The 25,818-nt window shown below is 43.6% G+C and overlaps 1 protein-coding gene and 1 long non-coding RNA gene across 2 annotated transcripts; one reads left to right on the top strand and one right to left on the bottom strand.

Annotated features, from left to right (window-relative positions):
- Positions 1–797: 797 nt before the first annotated feature.
- LOC310841110 (interleukin-20 receptor subunit alpha-like) lies at positions 798–24,368 on the bottom strand. The gene is made up of 7 exons (XM_083731673.1): positions 22,624–24,368; positions 12,794–12,923; positions 11,717–11,895; positions 10,328–10,503; positions 8,907–9,045; positions 6,528–6,667; positions 798–4,275 (listed from the first exon to the last, which is right to left on the bottom strand). The coding sequence occupies exons 1-7, from the start codon at positions 22,718–22,720 to the stop codon at positions 3,220–3,222; spliced, it is 1,917 nt and encodes a 638-aa protein (XP_083587799.1). The 5' UTR covers positions 22,721–24,368; the 3' UTR covers positions 798–3,219.
- On the top strand, positions 19,262–21,892 carry LOC310841139. The gene is made up of 3 exons (XR_014562373.1): positions 19,262–19,404; positions 20,405–21,544; positions 21,878–21,892. It is a non-coding gene; the product is annotated as an uncharacterized lncRNA (long non-coding RNA).
- Positions 24,369–25,818: the final 1,450 nt, after the last annotated feature.

Here is a 25,818-nt window from a genome sequence, read left to right on the forward strand (position 1 = left end):
ACTACGTGAGAACTGGACACAGTGCAAATGGTGTTGGGTTGGTGCCATCTGGAATGTTGGGTAAAGAACAAAATGCACTTGGATCATGCTTTTACGGTCTGGATAAAACTTTAGCTACAATGTTTTCATAGGTTCTGTGAACAAGGAGACTGGAGACGATGTACCATTGTGTTTGAACTTTGGGAATAATGCAGCAAACCTTATGGGAGTAATCCAATGCAGAGAAGTACAGTCAAGTTGATTCAGTTCTAGTATCTTTGAGCCCTGTCTTCTGTATTTCTTATGAACTAAGCATTAAGTAACTGAGCTGACAGGTGTTTTTTTACCCCAATACAGTACTTAACGCGCACGCGCGCACACACACACAGACACAGCCCTATATAGACCTCCCAAAGCAGCTCACAAACATAATAAAAGAAAAAGGGCAGTTTTAAAAGAAACTACTAACTTACTAAGAATTGTATCATAATAATAGACAAAGCTCTGGGGATCTGGCAGCATAAAAATTATGTGACTTTTGAATCATGAGTGTATCAAGAAACACAGCTCAAAATTCTTGGCACATTATCTGGAGCTGATGAAGTACAGTATTTGAAAGAGATATCGTTTTCCCACGCTCCCATATCAAATACTCCTTCCCTTTCCTGTGTTCCTTTAATAATGTTGGCATTTGCAGATGCTCATATGACTAATCAGAAAATTGTTATAATTAAATGGTATCAAAGCTAGCCATGGATGTAAACAATTTTCAAAACAACGTTTCCTTTTTACCACAAATTTCTTGAATGTCTTGGTGCTTATTATTATATCATCATCATCATTTATTAAACTTCTATACAGACCTTCATCCAAAGATGCGGTTGACAATATAAAAACACAAAAATGCATACCATAATAATAAAAACAATACTCCTAACAGTTTAAAAGACCACAGGTTAATTAGCGGAAGGCTTGCCTAATGGCAAGAGGCTCAGCAGGTGCAAGGCTAGCAGGAGGGAGGGGTGGCTGTAGATGGTGAGAGGACTGAAGTCTACCCTGCCCCTGTCTCTGCTTTATAAGACTGTGAAGCAGTAACTTTCTTCAGTTTTTAGATTTACAGTATAAGCACCCTTTGTCCAGTAGGCCTCTGAAGGTTTTACCAACACACTCACCCTATCCTCCATTAAGGCCAGCAAGAAGCATTATCAGAATCCATGGGAACATGCCAGCCAGCCAAAAACACTCAAGGAGGGTGCAAAGCAGAGCTGGGTTGGCGGGAGAAAGTCCCAAGGCCTAGAGAGGCCACTGGAGCTGCATTTGGCCCTAGGTATGAGGTTCCAGATCTCCAGAATTTAATACTGAATATTAACAGATAATTTCACCTTCATGCCTCTAGATAGCTTTCCCTAAACCTTGGCACCACATACACAACCATCACTTGATGAATACAGCACCAAAAGGTGACTAGTGGAAACGAGTCACTATGAGAACTGCTGTGTCACATCAGACACCTTTTCATGGATTAACTTGAGCCATCAAATGACAAAGAAAGCAAGTGGTGTACATGTATGTATGAGCTGGCTTTCTTAGGTCCCACATTATTTTTCCTTCATAACCTTACAATTCACATTTGCGAAAGCTGAGTAGAGAAGTGTTTGAGTGCTTGGAGAAGTTTTAAGTAGCTTTGCCAGACGTGCCTCAGACACATCTGTTTGTTCATACAAGATGCTCCTGTTCAGCTGTTATCTTTAAAACACAAATAGGAAAAGGTAAAGCTATGGCACTAACACTAAATGCCAACAATATAATTTCAAAAGCCAGCAGCATGTACAATATGCATTCATTCTTCTTACATGTGTGACATTGCATTTGACTGTGTTCACACAGCCAATTACATGTAATTTACCAACATGCTGGAACCAAACTCTCAAACTCAAGCTAGTGAATTCTTCTATTAGCTTGAATTGTCCATGTAATTGATTATTCAAAATTGTTCAAAATATTGGATGCAACTATGCTTTCCTATGGAGAGGTTCCAACTGCTGCCAATTCCTCAGGTTGGATGAAAGTGTCAGGCCTGATTACTTTAAGGTGATCAGAATGCTTTAGGCTAATAGAGGTGACTTCCTCCAGGATGTTGAAAGTGTCAACATTGATTTACTCATACTGTGTTGATGCAAAAATGGAAAAGTGATATATTTTACACGATTAATTGTTTCAGAGCTATACTGCATGCAAAAGGCATGGGGCAAAAATGACAAAATACTATTTTCATTTGCTGAAGTTCTCTGCTTTTTCTGTCTATTAACTGATCACGGCTAACCTCCCATTTCTTATAAAGGCTTAATAGACTTCTGTTTCCAAAGACTGGAGGTGTATTTTCACATACTTGAGACATAACAGGCCTATGGGGTTTCCCCCTTTATTTCCTATATGTGCTATTCCCAGCATACACTAGTCACAATGTGTGGTATTGCACGAATGCAGTAGCCAAAAAGCAGAGGAGAGTGAGAGCCAAGCTACAAGAATCCTGCTAGATCAGACCAAAGGATCAGAGACAGTGGGGCCAACCAGATGCCAATGGAAGACCGCAAACAGGACAAGCCACCCTCTCCATTTGTTTCACTGAAACTAGTATTTAGAAGTATGCTGCTTTTGATCCTGGAGATGGCATATAGCAGTCATGTCTGGTAGTCACAGGCAGATCCATTACAATGTTGTATCTCCCAGGGGCTGTTAGTTGCTCTCTGCCAAGTAATGCCTGCCCCCAATATTTTTATTTGCTGATTTACATCTAACTGACACTATCACTTGGTTCACCTCTAGCTACTACCCCACTACCCTAGGACAATGTCATATTTGAGGCAAACAGATCATCTCAAAGCTGACTGGTTTTCTGAAAATCAATTTCTTTTCAAAGTCTAGCAAGTGTTTTCCATCTAAAGTTAGTACTGAAATTGACAAGCATGTACTCTATGCCCTTATCGTATGGTGTTGGTTTTTTGTTTAAAGATATTTTTGTTTGAATCAATGCAATTCTCAACAAATACATGCATTGGTGCACGACTACTGAATGAATAAAAGCAGAATACTTTGTTGGAGTTCAGCTATAATTAAAACCAATGGCCTTTGATAGTCATTGATGGTTTGATGGTCACCAGCTTCATACTGCAAGCAATTAATCTTAACTGTTAAAATAATTCTACTTAGTAATCAATTAAATCATGACGGGAAAGAAAGTTAGGTTTGCATTTGTATATGCAGTCCCCATTGTTCTTTAAGGTGCAGGAGATACCTTTCTTCATCTCTCTCTAACAGCTCAGCAGGGCACCGTCTCTCATAAACTCTGGACAGAAGTCCCTCCTCCAGAGAATCTTCATACTTTTCATTCTCAAGTATTTCATCACTTATTAAATTAGACAAGGGTATATTAAGTATCCCAGTATGGGGGTCCCAATCTATTATTATGCTCTGCTCATCTTCCACTTTTGCTTTCTTTGCTGCCTCCTGGTCCTGGGTGGCCCATGTTTGATGCTTTGATGTTGCACTTCTCGTCACTACGTTTGCAAATGTTTGTGGTTTTTCAAGTGTAGCTCTTTTCTCATTGAAGAAGGACTCTTTTTGATTATGTGCCAAACAAGTATCAGCCACCACACTGCATTGAGGACAAAAAGTTTGGCCTGGTTTATTGGGAACCAAATTTTGTGAAGAAGCTTGGAGGCCATTATGTCCAGAGCCCATCTTATTCAAAAGGGTCTCTCTTGGTTGCTCTCCTGAACGGGTACCTGGAGCTCCCACACCAAACTGGGGACAGTAGGCCTGTTCTGTTCCATCAGTTATTAAATCTGGAGGTACTTTTTGCAGTTTGTGAAGCAGTCCCTCTAGTGCGCAAATACCAGCTTTTAAGCTCAGCTTCTCTTGAACCAGAGTTGTATCTTCAGCCCTCAAGTCAAATTCATAGACCACAACTTCATCCTCATGCTTCTCACCTGAAGCCCTTTGAGATACAAGCTTCATCATGGGTAGCTTGTTCTCATCTTGCTCATTTTCAAACATAACTTCCTCATTTAGGCAAGCGTCTTGAGAATCCTGTTGTGCTAGTTGCACTTCTGAAGCTTTTCCCTCAACACTGTTTCCATCACAACATCCATCTCTGCTGTGGGCACTGCCTAGTAAACGAGTGTCCTCCAGAGAGGTCTTCTGCTCTTCAGTGATATTAATAGTAATGAAGTTAATCACAGTTTTTTCAGAAGGAAGCAAATTGCCTTTCTCACATTTGTCACTATGCTTCAAAACCTGGGGAGGAAAAAAAAGCAAGTTATAATTTAAAAAAGAAAACTGAGAGATCCGTTAATTGCAGTCTCTACTTTTAAGTTAAAACCCCAACCCAGCTAAAGTTAATTACTTATTAAGGCTGTACACACACCACTGTGTTAATGTGCATGCGGGTTGTAGAGATCTGATTATCCCATGGGCAGTCTTCTACATTTGTCTATACATTAGCATTTCAAGTTGAACTCGTCTGAATACTTCCCATCCAGACAAGCTCAGAATCAATGAATTCTGGCCTAGTTCAGCCCCACTGCCTCTCCACACCTGGAACACTCTATTTCTGGGCCTGTTGCTGGCAACTGTTTGGTAGGTGGCAAGGGGAGAACAGTGGTGAATGGCTCTGCCAGGAGAGCTGGGTGGAAGGGCACTTCCAGCTAATATTATGTTCTCCCTTCAGCATGGCATAAGGGTGTGTGCATTGGATTGCTCTCAATGTCTCACTGCTTTTACTTGAATTTAGTTCTGAATGTTAGCTGGATTAGGTCTATGTATAAAATTTATGCACTTTCGCACTGCAACTATTCTGCAGATTGGGGAGTATTGCATATACTGCCTTTCCTTTCCTTTCAACCAACTTCTGGAACAAGTCAAGACTATATCAGTGCTTTCTTTCTAAAAAAATGTTTAGGGGTACTCTCATTTTCCTACTCCTATTGAAATACTGCCCCTCAATGAGGCCAAACTTAGATTCACAAAATGTTTAGGGGTATGCATACCCCTGTGTCCCCCCAAAAAAGAACTGATCTATATCATTATTATTATTTTGCTGCACAAACAATAGCTAGGAATGTTAGGAAGCTGCCTTTTGCTGAGACAGACCACTGATGCCATCAGCTCAGTATTGTTTATACTGACAAGTAGTTGCTCTCCAGGTTTTCAGATGGTAGCCTTTCCCATCGCTACCTGGAGATAACAGGGATCAAATCTGAGACCCTTTGCACATACTCTGCCACCAAGTTGCAGCCCTTCCCCACAGGGCCATCCTTCTAATATAATGTATAAATAGTGGCAGTAGTCTTCCAATTATGTTCAACAAGGAAAACAATTAAAAGGAAAACAATTGTCAGGGCCCATTACTTTTATCCTCTTTTGTAGACAAAAAGCAAGGAATTACATTTGTAGATTTTTAATTGAACGGATTGGTTCCTATGCTTGGCTGCAAGTTGGAAAAATGTTTAAGTAAAGAAGATTGTAGTGCATTTTAAATGGCGGACACTAAAGCCAGGTAGTTTGCTGGATGAATGTGTTGCAAATTCCAAGGGCTGGAATAGCTGGGGACAGCGGAGATCCAGTTCAGTGCTTCTACATTTCTTAATTTCTTATTTTTCTCAGCAATTAATTCATCCATTCATAATTTGTGGTCATTGATTTCTTTTTTTAATGCATCTTTATGTGCACATATAGCCTTGCTGCTGGCTTCTCAGTACTTTTTGCCCGAGAATACTTTAGTCCTTGCTTAAGGCAAAGATTCTTCAGAATAATTTTCTGTTTGATGCTTATCAGCAAGTTTGTGGAAGACTACTAAACATTGGCCTATTAGGTGAAATAAGAAAATGCAGCACACACACACATTGGGTGGGTGGGTGAATAATAATATAATAGAATTGTAGAGTTGGAAGGTACACCAAAGGTCATCTAGTCCTACCCTCTACGATGCAGGAATCGTTTTGTCCAATGTGGGGCTCGAACCCACGACCCTGAGATCAAGAGTGTCATAGGGGAAGGGCCACAGCTCAGTAGCATAGCACTTACCTTGCTTATACAAAGTACTAGTTTAGGCTCTGACATCTCCACTTAAAAAGGCTCTCAGCAGCCCTATGTCTGAGAGCCACAACCAATCGGGGGTAGCCAGCATTTGCCTTTTCTTTTATGTCTTGGAAAAGAACCCAGACTAATTAATATGGCTTCATACTAAATATGATGTAGCAATAACATGGGGAACGTCTTGGGCTTTGGGAAAAAGCAGTTGCAGCCCCCGCCCTCAATATGGACTGGGGGCAAGATGATGGGGGGAGGTGGGTTCCAACTCTTTGCCCCAGTTTCTCGACCCCAATCCAAGTAACCGAGCCCCAGGCTAAAATGTTCCTCTTCAACCAGGCCTTTGGTTGATTAATATTGATTAATAAATATTTTCACACAGGGAGTTTTCAAGTGTATGGACTGGGCCTTAACCATGTGATACATTACATACTACAGGGATAATAAAGAACCCTTACCAAGTTTGTAGGGTACTTTTGCTTTGTGATATGAATGTACCTATATACACAACAGCATGACGCCAAAATAATAAGGACTGTTAGAAGGACAGGCAAAATATATCCGAGTAAGATTGTCGCAGTCTCCTTGAAAGCCGAATCTGTGGAGAAATATGTGCATTAGATGCTGTTCATTTTTCCAAATATACAGCAGTCATCAGCATTTATTACTGGTAATTGGAAATGGAAGTCTAAATAGGCTCCATTAAAAAAGAAGACAATAATAAAAACGTTATCAATTATTAATACAAAACATTAAAAAATACATGCCACAACTCAACAGTATTTTACAAGTGGTTGAGATTTCAACAATTTTAGTATTATAAATTATTGTAAAATTTTTGAACAGTGAAAATTATGAAAGCCAGCCAGAAAGGAAGAAATGTTTCCAGTAACTTCAATAAAAGCACTTTGACACCATTCTTTCTCCCAATTTGTTCACTTATAATACAGCATTTGGAAATATTATCCCTTTCAAAAGTCGTATGTATGCGGTAAAATACATGTACTCTGTAACTTTTTACTCGTAGAGCAGCTGGGCTGGGTTCTTTTAAACTCTATATTTAGGCTGTTCTTCCCTAGCAAGTTATTGAGGTCCTTGCCAGCAGATTCTTCTTTGCCTAATTTCCCCCAATTATTAGGGATACACAGATTGCTAACAGGGACTAAAAAGGGCTGACTTGCTGGTTTCTAATAAAAGATTCAAAATTATGCTCTTCAGAATCGAATGGAACCAAAGGCAGCCACTTAATACGGCAGTGCTGAAAATGGCAAGCAGTAAAAAGAGGGCCTATTTCTGCAACTCTAACCTGAAATGGGTGCAGCAGGCAATATATAACTTTTGATTTTCCTTCACTGAAGAGTGGAAAGTGGAGACCAGTAATTTTTTGGAGGATGGAGCACTAGGCTATTGCGGGTAATTTACAGGTTGAGAGGGAATGGATGGGGAAATGAACACGGCTCAAAGATGCTTCCCCTAAGCAGGCCAATAGCCAGAAATGTTGTGGTGATGGTGACAGAACATTGGAGAGTCATTGTAAATCAGGGTGGGAAAAGCAAAACCTAAAGGACAAGCTAGTCAGGGTGACACAATTCAAAGCAAGCCATTATGTGACCTCCTGGCGCCTTTGCAGTAATTGGACAGAACACTGCAAGATCTCTGCCTTAGCAGTTTTTTGGGGGTGGGTTGGGGCTGGATGAGGATACTGCCTGCAGGTTTCCCCCTTATCATCATATAAGAAAGAGAAAGATGGCAGAGGTGCTTCCAGGTCTTCTGACATTGAAAAGAGTACTTTTATAAACCAAGGAAAACTCTATGAACGTGGAACATATATGAACCAAGGAAGCTGCCTTATACCAAATCAGACAAGTGGCTCATCCAGCTCAGTATTGTCAAGGCTTACTAGCAGTGGCTTTCTGGGGTTTGGGGAAAAAACTGGTCAAATATCCTCCCTTTCATACTTTTGCAGGCTCATTTATCCACTGTGCATGTGGGGGAGAGGGATATTCCATGACTTTTTTGTGTCTTACATTATAGAAATGGCTATGGATGGTTTTTCTTAAAAAGGAATCCCACACACATTGCCACTACCTGAAGTGGTTTGATGGCCTGTGGTAGTCCTATAGCGTTCTTGTAAAAGAATGCTCAGTGAGAATGATACAGTATTGTTCCTTTGGAAATTCTTGCAATGGGGGTGGCAGCAGTTGCTACCTGGGCATGATCTATGCTTCAGAGCAGTGATTCCCCCCCCTTCCCCCACATCAGGCCCACTCCTGCAGTTCCAACACTTGCTTTGCACTAATCTAGGTGATCGTTCACTGTGGTTCACCAGTTGGACAGGTTTGGATGATCCTTTGCCTCATTTGAGTGGCTGGGTGTCTCTATAGATCCATGGACTCTTTAATGATCTATTAGAATTTCAAGGGAGAAGGTAATAGCTCTTAGCCTATTGTTAAGGCACAGATCCAGCAATTAAGGTTGCCTGGAGATATGGTTTGTCCTCAGCTGACTGTTATTTAGAACAGTGTTTCCCAACCTTGTGCCTCCAGATGTTTTTGGCCTACAACTCCCATCATCCCTAGCTAGCAAGACCAGTGGTCAGGGATGATGGGAGTTGTAGGCCAAAAACATCTGGAGGCACAAGGTTGGGAAACACTGATTTAGAAAGAAGCTTCACTAAGAAACAAGGTTATATACCTTTGTAAAGCCAAGAGGATCTTGTCATGACTTGTACAAAAAAGGATTTCTCAACCACTTTTATCTATTTTTAGAACTATTTGATATTAAAGCAACAAATTTGCATCCTGTATTGGAGATGTGTTTTATAGTTCTTTGCTTACCTTTCAACGTAGCAATGCAATCTTTGGAGAGTCCACTGAACAGGAGTGGAGTAATATATACCTGCACTGTGACACAGTACACTGTATTCGACTCTAAATGGAACACATCAAGTCTGTTGCTTTTAATACAGAACATCCACTAGGGGAAAAGGAGGCATGGTCACACTTCAGATCTTAACTATACAACAATATATTGGAGAATCACAGAAACACAGGAACATTCTACCTATGGTTTCATCTATGAACCAACCACCAGAGAGTGGAGAAAAATGTGCATCTCCGTTCAAATTGTTATACCTTAATCCAGAGGTCAGCAAAGTTTTGTGGCTTGGGCCAGTTCATGGTCCCATAGACGCCGTGGTGGGCTGGACTGCACATGCACATACACATGTGTTATACCTTAATCCAGGGGTCGGCAAAGTTTTGTGGCTTGGGCCAGTTCACGGTTCCACAGACGCCGTGGTGGGCTGGACTGCACATGCGCATACACATGTGCAAACGCTATTTCCAGAGCTCCTTCTGGCGCAGAGGAGGTGTGCGCAGCTTCCCATTGGCTGCAGGAGCTTCCTGCAGACAATGGGAAGCCAGCCAGCATCACGGAAGGCAGTCCCCGCTCTGCTCCATGCCGGTTTAGCACGGTGCATGGGAGCCAACTGAGCGGGCGGCAGGGGTCCCCAAGCAGGCGATGGGGGTCCATGGGCTGTTTGTGGCCCATGGGCCTTAGGTTGCCAACCCCTGCCTTAATCCTACATATAAGGAGAAAGCAGGCCTATATTTTGAGATTAAGTGAGCTAGCTAAAAAACACAGTGCCATCAGGATAGAGATGACAGCCAAAGAACAGGATCTCTCTCCTTTCTTAGCTTTCAATTTTGGTCTCTACTGCTGGCTTTCTTTGACCCCACATCTTCACTTTCTTCCCAGCCACCACAGTCATCACATAGTTCAGGTAACTGAGATGAGATCACAGACACTTGTTTGGACATGGCACCAAGCCCTGGGTTCCCAGGTTGGCATTTCTTTCTTTGCCACAGCTAGTTCCTGGCTCTTCCTCTTGTTGGGACAAAAAGCAGTTTGGGTGAGGGGAAGGTTTTAAAGGTGGAGGGCATTAAATATCCCTTCCCCACATATAATCTTCTGCTCCAGATTTGCAACCTCCCACAACTGTCTTGCGCGTGTAGTGGTTTTCTGTCATCATTATCAGGGGGAAGTCATTTACATGACTAAGCACCATGTTATTTTCACCCTCATTGCTCACACTCCCCATTATGCTGTGCTCCCAAGAACTGTCCTTCATCTTCCATCCACATACATATCTGCAAAGCAGACAACTGCCCCTTCTCAACATCCTAATAACATGACCATCTCCAATTAATCCAGACCAATTTAAATTGCTTAATACCCCTTTCTAATCAAGTTTTACCTGTGTCTTTTTTTTAGTGTTGAATACAGATACGTTATATTGTAGGATGGGATATATTTCATGCAGATAATTAGGCTCATTTCTGGAGTTTCTGCTCCATGTCTTAGGTGCAGCCACAATCACTGAAATAGATTTTTCAGCAGAAGACAAGGCAAATGCGGGTGGATCGATTTTAGCTGGAAAAGAAAAGCAAGTATATATTAGAGTGTGCATAGTGACAAGAAAACAACTATAGCCAACTGTGATAATATTCCCTCATCAGTCTTTTGTTTTGTTTTGATTGTGGTTGCAGAGCAGCGAATGGGGCCCCTCCCTGCTCCACCATCCCTGCCCAAGCCTTGATTTGTAACACTCAAAAGCTGGTGAAGTTATTTTAGCAACCGAGGCACAAAACTCCATAAGCGCCTCTTTCCCCTTCAACCTTACGATAAATTGTTTAATTTATTGCCCTTTCATGGCACCCAGAATCAACAGCCCAACAGGGTATCACACTTTTCATAATAGCAGGGTGAGCTGTGGTGAATTACAAACTCTTATTAACTCCCTTGAACTTTTTAAAATAAATAAATAAAAACAAAATACTTTTAGGCTGCCTTTAAAGGCAAAAGCCTTAAGCTAGTTTACAAACATGAAAAATCCAAAATACAGTCACAATACAAATTATGCTTTAGGAACACATTCCACCCAATAATATTAAAAGCAGCCAATCAGTCCAACTTCAATATAAGCTAAAAAGCATGAGCAAGACAGCTCCCCTGAAATGCAAATAACAGCTTTGGCGAAGTGATTTTTGTTGGGAGTGTAATGGAAGAGAAAGAGTTAAACTCCCACCCCCCAGACTTTACACCACTCACACAGCAAAAATGTGTGTGCTAGTTGCTTTCATGCAGTGCCATAGCTGGGGACAGGTTGCCCCAGGTGAAGTCTCCAGAGGGGCACCACTTAGGCTCCCAGCCTCTGTGTGTGTGTGTACGCAAATGCGTGTGAGGAGGGTGCCAAATTGGGTCTTTGAGCTGGATTAAATAAAGCCTAGTTTGCCCCTGCTTTTATGCAATTAATAATAAGTCCAGTGTGAACCTCAAAGAAGTTGGGCAAGCAGGCTGTTCATGCAAATGACATGTGATTCAATGAATCATGTGATTCAAATCCAGTGTTGACACAGGATCTCTGTGATCAAAGCCCTAATCACTTTGCTATATAGAAAGAATAATAAATGCAGTTTTCAAGCCATGTTTAAACTAGTGCCTGCTTAAGCAACCATCACATCAAATTTTATCGCAAGCATTTTAGTGGAGTCTGTTGCACAACATGAGTTCTGACTGGTAATCTGCCCTCTGGAAACTTTCAATACTATTATGAACACATAGCATTCCTTAGGTGTTTCCTTACTGTCTGTTAATGGATTAAACCGAGGAGATTCTGTCCAGCTGGAACAACTTCCATTCAGAAAAGCTTTTACTCTGGCATGATATAGCCCCTTATGGTCACTTGTTCCACGTGAGAGATCACACCAGGTCTGACTGATATTTCTGCATTCTGCATCCTTAATCCATCTAGCTGTGCCATATCTGAATTTTAAATAGTCAATAGAAAGAGAAAAGGTCAGTACTCATTCTATGATCATGGCTACTAACAATTGGTAGCCTTATCCTATAGCAATTTGTCTAATCTTTAAAAACATCCACCTGAGTTCGTGGCCATCGCTACTTCTTGTGGGAGTGAATTCTGTAGTTTAACTATGTGCTGAAGTGATTATGACAGTATGAACTATTCATTCAATTTATAAGGCACTTTCAAGCAGTGCCCTTGCAGTGGCTTGCAAGAATTGAAACAATATATATATAATTTAATCAATGCAAGTTAAAATGTTTAACAATCAAAGTAAGGCAGCTCAGCCGGTAGAGCACGAGGCTCTTAATCTCAGGGTCGTGTGTTTGAGCACCATGTTGAGTGAAAGATTCCTGCATTGCCGGGGGTTGGACTGGATGACCCTTGTTGTCCCTTCCAACTCTATGAATCTATGATTCAATTGCTCATACATATCAGACCAAAGTTGCTTGGGTGTTTCCCTACAATGTCCAGTGATTAATTTTGGATTATCATACTGAAGATGTGCAATGTATCCCATGCCTCTTACTGCTATGCTTACGTTCAATAATTCATGTAATATCAAGAACCACTCGTGATTTTTTCCCTTTTAGGTGCTAGCAAGGAGAGGGCATGTGGGGGAGACAGACAGAGATGCTAGGGACTCCTGTTGATCACTGTCTTGCCAGAATCCAAGATCTGTTTATATTTTAAAGGAGCCGGTCTACTGAGTGAAGCTACGCCAGCTTCAACTTCAACCTTGAGGTTACTGCTGCAAAAGAAAGCACGATGAAGCATGTTGCACATTTAAAGCACCATTAAAAAAACAAACCCACAAACTAGTATTGGTAGTACAGAAAAATCAACAGCAAAACATACACTAAATACTTCACACTATAAATTAATTTGTCCTCAGGAATCCCTTCTGGAGGCAACCAGTGTAAGACATTCTTCAGGTTTCTGGAGACAAAATGAACATTCCTAGGGCTGGGCAAAGTACAACGCAATGCTGTTGGGAAAAACAAACAAGTTAACATGTGTGGACAATAAGGATGCCACCATTTGTCAATGTGCATTTTGAAAAGCTGATCATCTGGATGGACAGGCCAACAAGTTTTAAACGTTGGCCAGTTTTCCCTGTCTGCAAAGGCAGCTGCCAAGGATTCTGTTTTTTTTTTTAATAAATTTTTATTAGGGGTTTTTACAAAATAAAGTACAAAGATAAACAACCTTTCTTTTATCTCAACAGAGTTTCATGACTTCTTTGGACTTCCTCACATCTCCCGCTGCCATTTTCATCATCATAAATTTTTCCCAGCAATTTATCATCTAATTTGCAAATTTTATAACCACTTATTTAAATATAATCCTCTGTAAATTAATTTCTCTTAATCTCACTTTACATCCCATTTCGATCCGATTTTGTGGTGGCCAATTATTTATGATCAAACATCCTACTTAACTTTCCACCAAATCACAATATTTTTGTAAATAAGTCTTAAATTTCCTCCAATCTTCTTCAACCCTCTCTTCTCCCAGGTCTCGAATTCTGCCAGTCATCTCAGCCAGTTGCATATAGTCCATCAGCTGCATCTGCCATTCTTCCAGAGTGGGTAGATCTTGAGTTTTCCACTTCTTGGCGATAAGTATCCTTGCTGCTGCTGTTGCGTACAAAAAGAATGTTCGGTCCTTCCTTGGCACCATCTGGCCGACAATGCCCAGGAGGAAGGCCTCTGGTTTCTTAAGGAAGGTATACTTAAATACCTTTTTCAGCTCATTATATATCATTTCCCAGAAGACCTTCACCCTGGGACAAGTCCACCAGAGGTGAAAGAATGTTCCTTCATTTTCCTTGCATTTCCAACATTTATTGTCTGGCACATGGCATATTTTGGCTAGTTTAACTGGGGTCATGTACCACCTATATATCATTTTCATTACATTTTCCTTCAGAGCATTACATGCCGTGAAGTTCATCCCCGTGGTCCACAACCTTTCCCAATCCTCAAACATAATATTATGCCCAATATCCTGTGCCCACTTTATCATGGCCGACTTAACCATTTCATCTTGTGTATTCCATTTCAACAGCAAGTTATACATTCTTGAGAGTACTTTAGTCTTAGGTTCTAACAATTCTGTTTCCAACTTCGATTTCTCCACCTGGAATCCTAACTTTTTATCCTTTTTAAAAATTTCTTGAATCTGAGCGTAATGTAACCAGTCTCGCACTTTGTCTTTCATTTTTTCCAAACTCTGCAATTTCCAATTGTTGCCCTCTTTCTCTATTATTTCCCAATATTTCGGCCATTTGGCCTCCATATTGGGTCTTTTTCGGGCCTTAGCCTCCAGAGGTGATAGCCATCTTGGAGTTTTATTTTCCAATAGGTCTTTGTATTTTGTCCAGACATTAAACACTGCTTTCCTGACAATATGGTTCTTAAAGGCCTTATTGATCTTAACTTTGTCATACCATAAGTATGCATGCCAGCCAAATGCATTGTTAAAACCTTCTAAATCTAACACATCAGTGTCCTCTAGAAGTAGCCAGTCTTTTAGCCAGCAGAAAGCTGCGGCTTCGTAGTACAACCTTAAGTCTGGCAGGGCAAAGCCCCCTCTTTCTTTCGCATCAGTTAATATCTTAAACTTAATTCTGGGCTTTTTGCCCTGCCAGACAAATTTAGAAATATCTCTCTGCCACTTCCTGAAGCACTCCGTCTTATCCACAATTTGCAATGTTTGAAACAAAAACAACATCTTAGGCAATACATTCATCTTAATAGCAGCAATTCGGCCTAACAAAGAAAGCTTCAGTTTTGACCAACTGTCCAAGTCTCTCTTAATTTCAGACCAACATTTTTCATAATTATCCTTAAATAGACTCAGATTTTTTGCTGTTATGTTTACCCCTAGGTACTTTACTTTTTTAACCACAGTTAGTTCTGTTTCTCTCTGAAACCGTTCTGACTCTGCATCTGTCAAGTTTTTTCCCAACACCTTAGTTTTCTGTTTGTTTAGTTTAAAGCCCGCTACCCGACCAAAGTCCTGAATCAATTGTAACACTCTTTTTGTACTAGATTCTGGCTCTTGCAATGTCAAAACAAGGTCATCTGCAAAAGCTTTAAGTTTATATTGTTTCGCTCCGATCTGAATCCCTTGCACCAACCGGTCCCCTCTAATCAAGTTCAAGAGCACCTCCAGGACAGAAATAAACAGCAAGGGGGAAATCGGGCAGCCTTGTCGTGTCCCTTTTTCAATCTTAAACTCTTCTGTAACCACATTGTTAACTATCAGTTTTGCCTTTTGTTCTGAATAAATCGCGTCAATCCCATTTTCAAAACCCCGCCCCACTCCCATTTCTTTTAAATTCCCCTTCATAAATTTCCAAGAAATGTTATCGAAGGCCTTCTCCGCGTCTATAAAAATTAGAACTGCTTTAGTGTTAATATTTGTTTGCAAAAGTTCCAAAATGTCAATAATGTTCCTTGTATTAGCAAATAAATGTCTTCCTGGGAGAAAGCCTGCCTGGTCTTTATGAATTATCTCATTTAAAACTCTTTTGAGTCTTCCTGCCAAAACGTCAGCGAATATTTTGTAATCCACATTTAAAAGGGAAATGGGACGGTAGTTCTTAAGTTGTGTCTTTTCAGTTTCTGATTTTGGTATCAATGTGATGAAAGCTTCCTTCCACGATTCAGGCGCCTTCTTTCCCTCCATAATTTCATTGCTGACCTCCATCAGTGGTTGAATCAAATAGTCACTTAATGTCTTATAGTACTTGGAGGTCAAGCCATCTGGCCCTGGAGACTTGCCCAACTTCATATTCTGAATGGCCTGTTCTATCTCTAATCGTGTTATTTTACTATTCAGGAGTGATCTATTTTCTTGTGATAGTTTTTTAAGTCCATTTTTCTCCAAAAATTTTGCAATCTCTTCCTCATTTTGTGGCCCTTGAGTGTATAATTTCTTAAAATATTTCTGGAAACATTTTCTAATTTCCACCGGGTTCTGAATATTCCTTCCTTCTATTTCCAAATTTGTTACTATGTTCAGCTTTTGTCTCTTCTTCAACTGCCAAGCCAGCAGTTTCCCACATTTATTAGCCGATTCAAATGTTTTTTGTTTCATTGATTTAATCTTCCATTCTATTTCCTGATTTATCAGTTTAGAATATTGTGCCTGATGAAGTTTAATTTCTCTCAAAATCGGCTGTGACTTCGGGTTTACTCTTAGTTTCTTCTCTAACTCTTTAATTTTCCCCAAAATCTTGTCCTTTTTCTCATTTTGTAGTCTTTTCTTTATGGCGTTCTGTTGTATCAAGAACCCTCTCATCACAGCTTTGCTTGCGTCCCAGATTGTTCTTTTTTCCACAGCAGTGTTCAAATTTATCTCAAAATAGTCCTTTATTGTTTTTTTGGCCTTCTTGATAATCTCCTGATCTCTAAACAAGTTGTCATTCATCTTCCATCTAAAGGAGCCGGTTGGTAATAATGTCATGTCCATTTTCAACGCGTTATGATCGGAGCAGGTCTTTGGGCAGATTTCCACTTTCTTCACCTTAGGAGCCAGACCTCTAGAAATCCATATTTGGTCAATTCTTGTCCAAGTCAGTTGGGCTTCAGAGAAAAATGTTCCTTCTTTCCCTAAGGGGTTCTTTGTCCTCCATATATCAATCCAGTCCATGTTGTCTGTCATTTCAAAAAAGGTCTTTGGTAGTCTGCCTTCTTTAGTAACCTTTTGGCTTTGTGACCTATCCATGTTCGTTGAAACGATCCCATTCATATCTCCCATCATGATGATGTTATCATAGTCCAGATAATCCAGCATAATCTCATGCAACTTCTTGTAAAATTCTGATTTCCCTTCATTTGGAGCGTAAATTCCTAATATCAAAATTTTCTCTCCTTGGTGCTGTATTTCAATTGCCAAAATTCTTCCATGTTCATCTTTAAATAGAAATTTTGGTGAGAGGCTCTCCTTTGCATATATCACCACTCCTCTCTTCTTAACTGAGTCCGAAGATATAAATTCTTGGCCTAACCTTTTATTTACCAATATTTTTCTGTGGAGCCTAGTCACATGTGTTTCTTGTAAACAAGTAATGTCTAGTTGCTCCTTTTTTAATATGTGAAAGATTTTCTTCCTTTTTTCCGGACTGTTGCAGCCATTTATATTCCAACTTAAAAGTTGCAGAGACATCCTGGATAGATCTGTTTAGTTTCCTTGGGATGGTATTTTGTTCTGTAAGTCTTCAGGGTTCTGAGGTACAGGCACCTGTGGTGGTTCAGGCCCTGAGGGTAGTTCAAGTCCTTTATGAAGGTCCTCTCCGTAGGCAGTCAAAAACTTATCCCTATCTTCCAAAGTTCTAATTTTAATCTTCTTCCCTCTAAAGGTAAAAGATAATCCTTGGGGAAAGTCCCACCTAAAGATGATTGAGTTGCTTCTCAACAGTTTTACTAAGTCCAAATATTCAGATCTAAGATCCAACAGCTGTTTAGGAATGTCCTTAAAAATCTCAATTCTTTTGTCCGAAATGTTCAGGGAGCTTCCGTAGTGCAGGCCCAAAATCTTGTCCCTTTCCTCCTTTGATCTCAACGTAATCAAACAGTCTCTGGGCTTTTCTCTCTTTGTGAGTCTTCCAAGTCTGAAGGCTGACACAATTTTAAAGTCTTCCTCCTCTAGACCCCAGAACTTGGAGAATTCTTTGGTCAGAAACTCAGCTAGATTACCTTCTTCCACTTCTGGTATCGATCTTATCCTTAAATTAATCTCCCTGTTCCGAAGTTCCAACATAGAGAGGTAGGTCTGGTGTTCCCCAACCTGCTTACTGAGCGGCCTTACTTCTTTTTCCAACTCTCCCACTCTTTGGCTGGTCTCTTCGGCCAGTTTCTGATTTTCACCTGCAGCCTCCTTCAGTTGTCCGATTGCTTGTGCATTCTGTGCAACTTGCCCAGATAATTTGTTTAAAGTTTCTGTATTAAGGTCAATTTTCGCAGTTTGTTGGTCAACTTTCCTGTCCAAAGACTCCAATTTCTCAAGAATTCTCTCTAATACAGAACCAGATCCTCCTGAGGCCATCTCTTCTAGTTGTAAATCCTCAGTTTCTTCCTCCCCTGCCTGTGACAGGGAGGTAGCTTTTTCCTCCGAGGGCAAAGTGGGCACAGATGATCTGCGTGCTTGTGAGGCTGCAGTTACGGTTGTCAGAGTTGTTTGTCTGGTTCTTAATCCCTTTCTTTTTGCGCCACTCATTCCAAAGTTATCTAGCAGTCAAGGTCAAGCTGAGTTGTTCCCATGGGAAAGCTATGGCCCAGGTGGTAGCAATCAAACAGAGGGCCGGGAAATAGAAAGTAAAACAATGTTTTTGTTGTAAATCCTCAATCCTCTAGGGGGAGCATAAAATGTCCTAGGAAGAAGAGTCCATTCCACATACGAAATCTGAACCAATACTTAGGGATCTTCACAAAAGTAGTTTTAGCAGAGTTGGTTTTAGGTTTGCCACAATATTTCAAGTTGTGCTTACTGGAGTTCCAAAATGCAAGAACGTAACCATTCTGAACTCCCTCAGACTGTCTCAAAGTTTAAATAGAATGTATCCAAATTTGCAGTCTGACAGTTCTACTGCTCAGGCAGTTCTGACACCTGGGCTTCTTAAACAGAATTGTAATCCACAAAGAAGAGAGTATATAAGTCCTAATAAAAGTCCAAAAATCAATTGCTTACAGTCTTTAAAGGGAAAAATAATTTCTGCGGGTGCTCAATCTGAGCTGTCAAAAGTTCTCTCTATGCCTCCACTCCTCCTGCTCTTTGCTTTAAAAGTCAATGGCTGCGGAGGACGGACTTCCTTTTCCTCGTCTCTCCGCTTTCAGCTTATTTTCAATATTTTTAGTCCCGAAATTTAATAAAGTCCTCAATTACTCACGGGTTGTTGCGTTTTAGAATCTTGTGTTGAAGGAAGAAAGGTCGGCGCTCACCGGCAACGGCAGCGCGGCTTCGCTCCGCTGAATGCGCATAGACCCACAGCGCCGCTACCCCCTCTGCGATCCGGAGCCCCTTACGGGGTTCCCTCAGCGTTTCGGGGGTAGCTCCTGGCGCCCGCCGGGTCCCGAGACCGCAGGCTTCCGCTGCCTGCGGTTTTCCAGAATGGGTCTCCGCTTCGCCGTAGCGGACGACCCTTTTCCAGCGTAGCTTCCCTCTCCCGGTTAGGAAAGGGCAGCCATTACCGTTCGCGCCGCCTCCGGAAGTCCAGCTGCCAAGGATTCTGGCTGATGGCAATTCAGGATTCTGATTGCAACCAAAACTGCCTCAGTTTTATGACCATGTTAGACTGGTGTTAGTTGTAGCATGTAAACTAATCTATGTGTCCCTGGCATTGTGATGTAATGACTCTTGCTATCACTTTGCTCAGGAAAGAAGCATAGCACCCACACTTCATATGCAATGATGGTCTCTCTTCACAAACGTAAGGTAAAAGGTGAAGGACCCCTAGACCAGTGTTTCCCAACCGGTGTTCCGCGGCACACTAGTGTGCCGCGAGACGTTGCCTGGTGTGCCGTGGGAGGGAGGCGGGCGAGTCGGGCGGCGAGAGGCGGGGCGGCGGCGGCGAGCACACGCGGGGCGGCAAGCGAGCTCCCTCCCACATCCCATCGCCGCTCGCTTAGGCCGGCCGCCCTGTGCTCCGCGCTGGTGTCGGCAAGCCTTGCGCGCCCTTTGGAGGACGCCCCGTGCTCGGTGCTGGTGTTGGCCAGCCTTGCGCACCCTGGGGATCTGCCCCCAAGAGCGCAAGGCTTGCGGGCGGCAGCTGGCAGCGCGGAGCACGGGGCGCCCTTCGGAGGACGCCCCGTGCTCCGCGCTCGTGTTGGCAAGCCTTACGCGCCCCGGGGATCTCCCCCCCCCCCGAGAGCGCAAGGCTTGCGGGCGGCAGCTGGCAGCGCGGAGCACGGGGCGCCCTTCGGAGGACGCCCCGTGCTCCGCGCTCGTGTTGGCAAGCCTTGCGCACCCGGGGGGCGCGTGGGGCGCCCTGAAACAGAGGGTTCCCCATGCTGCGGACTGTAGCCTGCCGCCCGACACGCGGGGCGCCCTGAAGCAGAGCGCCCCTCGCGCCAGGCAGACATGGGCCAGCCCCACAAGCTCGGGGGACAGCGGGGAGGCGCAGCACCGCCATCCCACTGTTCCCCGACCTGGTTTTTTTTTGGGGGGGGGGGAAATAAAGGAAAAAAAAATTCCTTTATTTCCCCCCCAAAAAAAGTAGGTGCGTCCTATGGGACGGAGCGTCCTAAAAATACGGTACTTACTATTTCATAATAAAGTAATTATAAAATACTTTCTTTGTGTTTATTTGATGCCTATTAAAGAGAGTTACTTTATATATAGTCAATATAGGCACAGAGTTAATTTTTTAAACATTTTCTAATGGTGCTGTGCCTCGAGATTTTTTTCATGAAACAAGTGTGCCTTTGCCCAAAAAAGGTTGGGAAACACTGCCCTAGACAGTTAAGTCCAGTCAAAGGCAACTATGGGGTTGCAGTGTTAATCTCACTTTCAGGCTAAGGGAGCCGGCGTTTGTCCACAGACAGCTTTCCGTGTCATGTGGCCAGCATGACTAAACCACTTCTGGCACAATGGGACACCATGATGGAAACCAGAATGCACGGAAACGCCATTTACCTTCCGGCTGCAGTGGTACTTATTTATCTACTTGCACTGGCATGCTTTCAAACTGGGACAGAGCAATGGGAGCTCACTCCGTCGCACAGATTCAGCCACCAACCTTCCGATCAGCAAGCCCAAGAAGCTCAGTGGTTTAGACCAAAGCACCACCCGCGTCCATTTAACAAAGGCCAGGTAAGCTGCTCCTTTAGTGGAGCTCAGACTTTCCCCTCCTTTGGTATAGATGGCATTTGTGTCCTCAGTATCCTTCGCATCTACTGAACAAAAAAAGTGTGAATTATATGAGCTGCCGCTTATGTTGGTCTGTGACCGTAATAAAGTAAATTCATTCACATGAGCTGCCTCAACACACCAGTTGCTACTATTTGTACTCAACTTAAAAGGACATCACCACCTCTACATATGATTTCGTGCTGCAAAAGTGATGCTATCTCTTGCTCAGGGATGGAAAAGCTCTCACTCTCACTCTCCTACTTTTCTGTGTAAAACACAGGCCAGACCATGGACCCTGCTTCCTCAAAATCTGACTTTCAACAAAATAGGCATGCATTGTACTGCAATATGAATAGCAAAATATGAATATTTAGACTCTTAGCAGCCAAAGCAGCAAAGATGATGTATAATTTTCATTTCACTGAGACACACTGTGCTGTGTAGTAACGCAGGAACCATATTTCCCAGCATTTTCTATTAAGGTGCCAGATGCATTTCTTACAGATTTTAAGAGAGGTTTCAAGAGAGGACAGCGGGAGTGCCAAAGAGTATTCAGTAAGGAGAGAGGATTCAAAACACACACACACACACTAAAAACAATAGTTTTTACAACTCCAAATAACTACAGAAACTTTACTGCATTTGTGCCTTTGGCATGCATACTTGGGACTTAAACCTATTCCAGTTGCAAACCAATAGACTTACACTTAAAAGGGTAAAGGGACCCCTGACACTTAGGTAAAGGTAAAGGTACCCCTGCCCGTATGGGCCAGTCTTGACAGACTCTGGGGTTGTGCGCCCATCTCACTTAAGAGGCCAGGAGCCAGCGCTGTCCGGAGACACTTCTGGGTCACGTGGCCAGCGTGACAAAGCTGCATCTGGCGAGCCAGAGCTGCACACGGAAACGCCGTTTACCTTCCCGCTGGTAAGCGGTCCCTATTTATCTACTTGCACCCGGAGGTGCTTTTGAACTGCTAGGTTGGCAGGCGCTGGGACCGAGCAGCGGGAGTGCACCCCGCCGCAGGGATTCGAACCGCGACCTTTCAATCGGCAAGTCCTAGGCGCTGAGGCTTTAACCCACAGCGAGTGGGACTTACTTCTATGTAGGCATGCATAAAAATAACTTGTTAACTTTAAAAGAACAGGCAGTACTTATTTTTATATATCAAGCAATCTGGGCAAGGGTGCCAACTTGAATAAAATTCTGGGGGCTGGGAGAGACAGGTAAGCCCCACCCCACATAATCAACTACAAGATGCAGTGCACACATACCATTTGAATGGCAATGCCCATCAACTGGGGGGGCTCCCTCAAATATTTTACTGTGGGCAGAAGGGATCTCCGCCTCTAAGAGTTGGCTTCCATGAATGTAGGAAACCTTGAGGAATAGAAGGGGGCAGGGAGCGGAAGAGAAGATACTCCTCTCAGAGCTCTTTGTCCCGCCAGGACTCTCCTGTGCTTTGAAGGCTTGCACAGCACTTGTAACCCGTGCGGTGACGAAGATACTCCGCATGTGCTCAGAAGCACTCTTGTTTATCCGCTCCAAACTGGAACAGCGGCATTTAAGCAGCTTCCAGAACCGAATCAAACTACCCCCCAGAATCAAACCTCCCCCCAGGCAACAGCACATAGCTCAGTCCTTAACATCGGACCACAAAGAGCCCACAGGACAGGATTCTGAAGAAGAAAGCTACACTTTCCTCGCCATGGTTATTATTCTGCCAGCTGACCTCGCAACCTTCGCCGAGATTGCAGACGAAGCCTTGAAAGAGCGCGAACAGAATGGCAGATACAGGCGAGGAAGCTCAAAGCGCGATGCCGGGACTCACCTGACGCCACCGACTCAGCAGGGGCGGCAACGACGGCCAGGCGCAGCAGCAGCAGCCCCAGAGCCGAGAACCATGGAAGGGCTTCGGCGCCGCACATCGAGAGCGGGCGGCGTGTGCGCCTGTGTGCGTGGTCACATGGCCGCCGGGCGAAGGGGGCCGCGTGCCGCGCCAAACCGGGCAGAAACAGGCGCGAGTAGAGCCGCAGGCCGGCCTGAGGGACCGCAGCAGGTCGCAGCAGCTGAGCGGTTTTCTCTCACACGACGACGGGGTGGTTCCCTCCTCCACGGAGAAGGTGGAGCAGACGGGACGCTTTGGAGGAAGAGTCGAGCGCCTCCTTTCACGAGGGAGTCACTTTCCTCTGCCCTAACCCTTAATAGGCGTCTGTCTGTGGGCCGATGCCTGAGGCGGCTGTTAGGAGCTGGCAGGGTACCTGCTGCCCGCGTTTTCTTAGATGTACTCTTTCCTGTGTGACCTGATGGTTTTCAGGGCCCAGGTTCTAGGAATCCCTGGCAAACAAACAAAACGAGAGAAGACAGACAAAACCCAGCCCCCTTTCTTTCCTTGCCCTCCCCATCCCCGCACCACTTGTCAACACCTGATTTACAGATGGTGAAATTCCTGCAAAGAAGTTGCTTCCAAGTAGGTGAGTCGCATAGTAAGATAGCAACACATGTTACACCCTCCCCAGGTATGTCTAACTTTCTGTGTGAATGACTACTGGTAACCTGCGATGGGTTGCAGCTGAACAGTTTGTGTCTGCGCAATATGTGCATGTATACAGGGTTTTGTATTGATTTGCAAGGGTCCAGGATAGCTTATTCATTAGATTCCTGCCCGATCACTGAGCTGTTTGGGGGAAGTCTCTGCTAGTGGCCTCCAATGACTCAAGCGCATTGTGAAGGGTAACTTTGAAAATGGACAAGTTAGACCATATAGGCTTAGGACAAACTAATCAGACATTCCCTTTAACATGTGAAATTGTGAGTGGGGTTGCTATAGTTGGCAAAGGGAAAGCAGTGGGCCAGACTCAACTCTGTACCCAACTCAGGCATTTTTAAACCAGAAAATAGGACTGGGCAATATATATGTATTGTCTGCTCTGGTCTAAATGTATTAGTAACCACCCTACATTCCTCCAGGGGTTAGACTCTTTCAATGGGCAATCTTTCTCCATGCTGGGGCCACCCCTTCTATCTTGGTGCTCAGTCTCAGTCAACTCAGCTCTATCAAGTAACTCTGCATGCTGTCCTGCTGCTTGAGGTGTGGCTAGGTGGGCCTCAAGTTACTGCACCTTCTCTTGCAGCAAGACAGCCAGCTTGCACTTGCTACAAAGTGTACTGTTGCTTGTTCTCTGGCAGAATGACAAATATGGCACAGCTGTTACAGGTCACTGTAGCAGCTCCCTCACCTTCCATGCCTCTGGTCCTATGCTCACCAAGAGACAGAACTCTAGCAGGGGAGATTAAGGGGGAGGCCTAACCCCCCCCCCCCTGTTTGCAAGCTCCCAGGATCTGCACTGAGCTAAGTTTGACTGCTGCTGGTTGCTTACTCACCACTCAGATGTAACTCCTCCCCCTCAGATCCTGTGTTCCCACAGAGTAATCAGCCACACACACCTTCTTACTGGAAACAAGCTCCAGTGAACTCAGGAGAACTTGCTTCTGAGTAGACATGTGCATGGGATTGTGCCGTTAGCCATATTCTACCAATAGCTGTAGGCCCCTGTTTGCAAGCTCCCAGGATCTGTACTGAGCTAAGTTTGACTGCTGCTGGTTGCCAAATCCTCCCTCAGCTGGGCTCCCTCTCAGCTGTAACTCCTCCCCCTCAGATCCTGTGTTCCCACAGAGTAATCAGCGCAGTCACGTACACCTTCTTATGGGAAACATGCTCCAGTGAACTCAGGAGAACTTGCTTCTGAGTAGAGATGTGCATGGGATTGTGCCGTTAGGCATATTCTACCAATTGCTGGAGGGCCAGCAGCATCTCTCTCACTGACTAATTTGGCATAAATTTAAATACGTCTTGGGTGTGTCAGTTGCTCATTCCCACTTGCTAGGTTGCTGGCTGGCACAGGAATGAACAATGGGGTTGTATAGGAGCAGGGGGACTTTTGTGGCATACAGAACTCTTGCAGAACTTCTGCTGCTGTTCATACTGAGGAAGATTGGGTTAAGCAGCCCTTTGTCTCTGCTTGGATAAGATTAGCTGGAGATCCAGAATTGTGTGTGTGTTTGAGGAATGGGAATGTGCTGTTGTGATCAGGGTCTATGCTTGGGGCTAGGTGGGAAACATTTGTGGCAGTTCATGATCTCAATTTGCTTTCTTTCCTGGACAGGTGATGCACAGGTGAAGCTTCCCAGGATAGTGCCCATGTCATGGACAGATCACTATCTAGATAGGATTAAGCTAGTGATGGCCTCTGCTCTCTGCAGGGGAGCAGAATTTAGTAAAATGGTTGGCCCCAGGAGGGTGTGAAATCAGATGGATTCCTGTTGTCTCTCGTGGGAATTTTCCTCTGGGTCCTCGTCAGCACCCTGGTTGACCTGTGTAGAGGTGGTGGAACAGGAAATATATCTTCCCAGTTATACTTTTCTGCAGAATTGGGAACATTTCAATTCTGTGCAGAGAAGGGCACTTTGGCTTGCTTGCCCAACTGATCAGTGCATTGCACGGCAACTGTCTATGCAGAGTGAGGGAGAGAAGGAACTTCAGAGGCAAGCACCCACATTATTGTTGTGATTACTGTACTTTCATATCACACGGTGCCACCAGAATGGTACCCATTGCCTGAGGGTGGATCTCGACCCTCTCCATCTCCAGAAGCAGCTGGAGATGTTCCCTCTTTGGAACATCCGAAGAGGAGGTGGAGCTGGACGATTGGGGGACATCAGTCTATGAGACCTGTTGAGCTCTCTATTGTCATTTCATCAAGCTCGGAGGGGACAGCAGAGGTAGAGGACAGGGCTGAGGAGATGGCAGAATTGGAGAGCAAATGTAGGTCCATACTGAAACATTGACTCACATCTTTGTGTAAATTGTGGCTATGCGACCATAATGTTGCACTGGGAATGTAGGTTTCATGCACAAATAGAATCATAGAATTGAAGAGTTGGAAAGGACCCAAGGGTCATCTAGTCCAATCCCATGCATGCAGGAATCACAGCCCTATTTCCTCCTCCCAGCTGGGATGCTGAA

The sequence above is a fragment of the Podarcis gaigeae genome (genome assembly GCF_964106915.1).
Source record: "Podarcis gaigeae genome assembly, chromosome: 3".
In the NCBI taxonomy this organism is placed as follows: domain Eukaryota; kingdom Metazoa; phylum Chordata; class Lepidosauria; order Squamata; family Lacertidae; genus Podarcis; species Podarcis gaigeae.